At 51.2% G+C, this 5,588-nt stretch overlaps 1 protein-coding gene across 1 annotated transcript; it reads left to right on the top strand.

Moving 5' to 3' along the window:
• Positions 1-2,389: 2,389 nt before the first annotated feature.
• Positions 2,390-4,891, top strand: EMH_0061610 (uncharacterized protein; the record flags this gene model as incomplete). The annotated part of the gene is made up of 1 exon (XM_038022523.1): positions 2,390-4,891. One exon carries the CDS (start codon positions 2,390-2,392, stop codon positions 4,889-4,891), a length of 2,502 nt encoding a protein of 833 aa, XP_037878377.1.
• Positions 4,892-5,588: the final 697 nt, after the last annotated feature.

Raw genomic sequence — 5,588 nt, 5'->3', positions numbered from 1 at the left:
TGGTAGAGAACAGGTAGGGGTCCAGCCTGAACAACTTTGGATTTGTAACAGAACAATACTCCAATAATCCCCCGCCCGTCGTGACTGAATGCGCTCATCTGTATGTGCCTTCCTGGCCTCCACTCGGCAACACCCGAGGCAATTCATTCAATTAATGCGCTTCACAAGTTACTGCGTAATAGCCTTTGGTTAAGGGTACTTGGGTCTACTGCGTATTTCCGTCGATTTACGGGCTTGTATTTGTTGTCGGTTTATGTCGAGTGTGGCGCTCGATTTTTCCCCGCTTTTTGAGCGATGTGAACCATCGTGGCTCATCTGTTTGATCCTGCAGCAAGCCTGCAGCGCATTTAGGAGTCGGTTGCATCTACTGTGGTAGATACGACTTACTATCCCCCGCTTGGGATAGTTGCAGGTGTCCACTTCCCGCTGCCCTGAAGGCCTACAACGTTGCCTCGAGGGACGGTGCTGCAGTGCTGTATTCTTTTTGTTATCTTGTAGCCAACATGCTACTCGTGTTTCGGTTTCGCTGCCATCTTTCCACTTTTGAAAGCCAAGCAGGTCTCAGAGAATGAATTTCGTCAGCAAACATTTGGGCGCCTGCATACACAGAACAATCAACATCTCTGCAGCCTCAGTGGAATGCGCCTTACTTCTTCGCTTTCAATGCCCTGTGGGATTCCGAGGAACCCCCAAAAAAGCTGGTGTTGTTAATGGAATACCTGGATTACAGAACTGCCCGTTGTCGCGTACAACCCGTCCTCCGTCGAACGCGACAGCAGCAACTAAGACCAAATACAACTTTCAAGCTGACGGGATATGGCTTAAAACTACTAAAATACGTTGGGCATGCGGCTACCTGTACACGCATTGCACACATCAAACATTACAAGCAGGTGCTTGCATTTTCCATATAGATGCAGGCAAGCGTATTTGCACAACAGCATCTAGCTAAACCTACGAGCATCTCCACACATGTACACAGATGCGGGCGCGCACACATAAACAACAAATCACACACACACACACACACACACACACACACACACACACACACATACACACACACACACACACACACACAAACCAGCAAATACACAACTCATGCAAAAGCAGACGTCGGATAGCACATCCGCTTGAGCATTCCCACACTTGAGCCTCGGCTCATGCATGAACACACATATGCAAATATGTGTATGAACATAGCGGCACATAAGAATACATATAAATGCACATGTGCCATGCGTACGTCTGCAAGCTCTGAATTTGCATGAGAATGTGCGTGCTTATCAATATCCGCTTGTGTAAGCAAATATGCAAGGCCTGTGCCTGCAGCAGGTCCCAATCTGCACTCCGATTCCAGCGACATGTAGCCCTCCCGTGCTGCAATTCATGCTGAAAGCTCACTGCAAATCGGAACGCCGAACGAAGTGTCTCGGCTGACAAAGCGATGACAGGGAATAAACATTTCGAGGTACTCAGAAATGCAGAGCCCATTTGATGCTGATGCAAGCGTTCTAGAGCATACATTAGCTCTGCCAATGCATTGTTTTGAAGCCTAACGAGCGGAGTGGCCACACCTGCTTGGGGTCGATTGGAGTCCCCAAGCCCATGCCAGTGACGGGCAACGCGCCGATCATGCTGGGTCACTTAATAAACTATTAAAATTTTGAACCCCCACTTCTGGTATGTGAAATTATACCCTTCACTGCTTGCTATTTGCATATTGCTTTCCATCATCCGCTATTTTCGCAATTCCGTTGCGTGACGGTACGAGTTCTCCGCATGGTTTCTTTCGTTTCTTCGAATACACAATTCATAAAGTTTATTTCCTTACCCTTTCTCGAGGCGCTTTTGACGTTTCCGCCCATTAGGTGCTGTCCCACCTGCCAGCTCGTCGGTGGCAGTGGTCTCATGCCAGTGGACCTGCCGGTCTCGCTTTTCCCCTCAAGTTCCTCTGGCTCTCACCAACTTCACCAAACAGCCTATGGGGTTTCACATTTGTAAGCGAAAACTAAATTTATACAAAACCGTAATTGCCCTAAGCGAAGCATCAGGGTTTCCCTCTTCCCCTGGGATGTCTTCCACCGCTAAGTGAACCAGGGAAGGGGACTGGGGGGTAGCGGGAATTGCAGGCGCTTGCAGACAGTCTGAGCGTCTCAAAAGTGAATTTATAGCATGTTAAGACATGCTTAGATGATCATATTCAAATTCGCGTACGTGACTGTATGTCTGCAGCGGTGCGTCCCCCCTTCTCAGCAGTGAGCACCGCTCACGGGTTTGCATTGGAGGCGTACACCTTTGTATGCAGCTGAATAAAACGAAAAGGTCACAAAGCCCTGATGCAGAAGCAGCTGCTGCCTGGAATGCGTGCAGTATCCACCGGCTGAGAATGGTTGTCGCCAACCACTGCCGTGTCCAGAAGCAGACAGTTGGGCTGCGTAGGTTACTAGGGCATATGATGCTCTTTGCTCCAGCAGCAGCAACGGCCACCCTCTTAACTGGAGCGCTGGAGGCGGCCAATCCTTCTTCAAGCCAGGAAGATGCATCATCAATTGCGGCGCCCCATGGCGACACTCTGCCTCTCCACCCGTACACCACCTTGAATCTGGTTTTGGGCCAGTCTTTGGGGGCCTTCGAGTCCGCGATAGTGGGAAAACAGCAGAAGCACCCTCAGATGTCTCAGCGTTTGGTAGTGAGTGCTGGCTTGGTGGCGGTTGCGTTGGCACTGGCCTTTCTCGTGTTGCAGTGCACACGAACGGCTCGGTTCCCAAGGTTATTTAGTTCTGTGACTAAACGGGCTCTTTCCGACTCAGACTTAGAGGATCAGCGGGTGGATACCTGCGTCGGCGAGCAGCGTGAGGCAGGTGGGGACGGCGCACGATATGCAGGGGAAGGAAAAGAGGGAAACACTTCAGAGGAAGCGGGAGAATTAGCGGCTCTGCAAACATTGGAAGACTTGCGATGCATCGTTACTCTTGGGGTACAAACCGTGCCGTACCTACCGTTTGACAGAAATGCCTTTCTGGTTGCCTTGGTGGTGACGATTTGCACACAGGAGTTGGTTTTGTATGGGATATACTCGACTCCCCAAGTAGAGGTGGAGCGGCAGAAGACAATGGATTTCATTCTGGAGGAGGCACGACTGGCTTTGGCACAATTAGATGCCGGTGGCCAGTTATCCGACGCTGCAGTGCGAGCGGAGAGGATTTTAGAGCTCTTGGAAGAATTTAGAACACCAAGACCGGAGCAGAACGCTTTGGAGCTGGCTGTGGAGGCAAGCATCTCCGCGTGTAGAGTTTTGCCGTGTAAGGAGGCCCTACTACAGCTACAACCTTGGGTCAAGAACTCCACTCCGATCCCTGAAGAGGTAGACAAACGGTTCCGGAGAGTGCTAACGTACACGCGTCTAGCTGGAAAAGGAAGACTCAAAGCAGATGCCAAAGCATATTCGTGGGTGATGATGGCGCAAACACAGGTTGGTTTCAATGTTCTCTTCGAATCACATCCCGAAGATAAATTCTTCATTCACCGTCTGTCGTTCGAAACTGAGATGAGAAAACGTAGGCCACGTTACAAAAAGTTAGCAAGGCTACTCGCAAGCAGCGTCGAGTTCGCCTTGAGCCAGAAACCAATGGAAAGGCACCTGAAGGAACAGCACCAGCAGGAGCAACGACGACGGGAGGAACTGCAACAGTTGCAGCCGCGACAGCACCATTGGACCAACCAGGTTGCTGCGAGCATTTCTAGGCCTGGCTTCGTCCGCCAACCGGTTATGCAGCCGGTCACTCTAAGAACTCGTGTGGGAGTACAGCCATTCTACCCCTCGCGGCCCCTTCTTGCACCTTCCCACGGAACTGTGACGACAGAAACATCGTCTTTGACAGACTCACCTCTGTTCCAAACAGCTCAGCTACCTTCGAATGACTCGGACGAACATCTCCCGACAGCTCGCCGTGAGCATGGGCGTCACTCCTCTACCCCGTCCGCTCCAAGGTGGGGCAAGACGCAGCGAGAAACGAAGGACCAACAGCAATCGTCGCACGCGTATTTCACAGCAAAGGGTGTTCTTCGAGCAGAGGCACCCGTGTTTACACCGAGAGAGCCAGTGCAGGCGTACGCGCAGGAGCATGCACCCCCTACTGCTTCTGGTGCCAGGAATCTTAGGCGGCTAGTCCCACCATCCCCTGCCTTAGCGCCCCTTTGGCTTCCCGTTGATCCTTCTACCACTCTGCAGAGCGGTTTCCCCTTGGCTCATGAATCACATATGCCTACTCAGAGTCACGTTAGTTATCCCGAAATGATCCCCCCAGTAACTACGATTGCACCTCACAGCCGTGCGCCGCACCACCGTACTCCTTGGGCCCCACAACCACTGCGTGGACAGTCGTTTACCGTCCGGCAGCCTTTTCAGCCTAGTGAACGGCCATCCGGCCGATTTCTCAGACCGGCCCTCCAGAGTCCAACTTCAGCAACTCCACTGCGAGCTTCGACACCACCCAATCAATTATCTGCAGCTTGGGGGCATATACCTGTCTCGCGGTTTGAGGCTCCTACAGCGTTTTGGCCACCTCAGGGAGGGGAAACCCAGGGAAGCATTTTCTCAGACTCTTCAGAAGAGACGGCGAGCCTTAACCCTCTCTTGGATCTGATTGCTGAAGCATTTCCGACAACAGAAACACCTGTGTCTGGGGAGACTGAGCAAAGACGGTACAGGCCCAAGGATTCTCCACGAGCCCCTCCTCCGCACGCACCTCTTTCTGGAGGAAGCTGGAAGATTTTTGCGAAAGTTCTACAAGACATACCAGTACCCAGAAGGAGCCAGGGAGCCTCTCCAGCCCCTGAAGAAACACCGCAGACAAGTGAGAGTGCAACATGGAGTCTTCACGAGTAGAGGGGATGGCAAAATGCAATTATCCAGTCGTGTAGCTTGATCAGCAACGTTGGAATGCATTAAAAGGCTGTTCGCGTTCTACCTGCGTGGCCTATTATCGTTCACAGTATGCGTTCTATAGAAGGTTCAGCCACAGGTTGGTAGGCTTACGTGATAGGCACGTTCAGGTGTGCTCCTGGAAGAATCGTGTGCTATTTTTTATTAGCTTGCATGTCGTGCATCGAGACTGCGCAGTAGATCTAAACGAAGACGAAAAGAACAATTTGGACCTTCGACTTGGATATGGTAGAGATCTGGTGCTGCTGTCACCCTGTTTTGTAATGGATTTGTAATATAAACATATCTTTCCTCCCGTGTGTCTGAGCACACGCAGGTGCATGTGCCTTCCTAGCCTCCGCTCTGCAACACCCTATGCAACTCTGGAGTCAAGCCACTTCACAAGCTGCTGTATACTAACATTTTATTGACGCAAATGGTGCCTCCGGTGTGCTTGTGCCTATTTTCGGGCTTGTAATTGTTGTGCGCTTGGGTCTAGTGTATCCTTCGATTTCCTCACCGCCTCTGAAAGATGCGTATCGTCGGTGGACATTTTTTTATCATGCAGCATCTCAGCAGTGCATATGCAACTTGGCAACCTCTGGTGTACCCCTATAGTAGAGTGCCTTTGGTCTTTGGACTAGGTGCGAGTTGCAAAAGA

This window comes from Eimeria mitis, genomic scaffold (assembly GCF_000499745.2).
Source record: "Eimeria mitis Houghton genomic scaffold, Emh_scaff3036, whole genome shotgun sequence".
NCBI classification, from domain to species: domain Eukaryota; phylum Apicomplexa; class Conoidasida; order Eucoccidiorida; family Eimeriidae; genus Eimeria; species Eimeria mitis.
The sequence above is the reverse complement of the archived record's forward strand: the minus strand, read 5'-3'. Positions and strand labels throughout refer to the sequence as shown.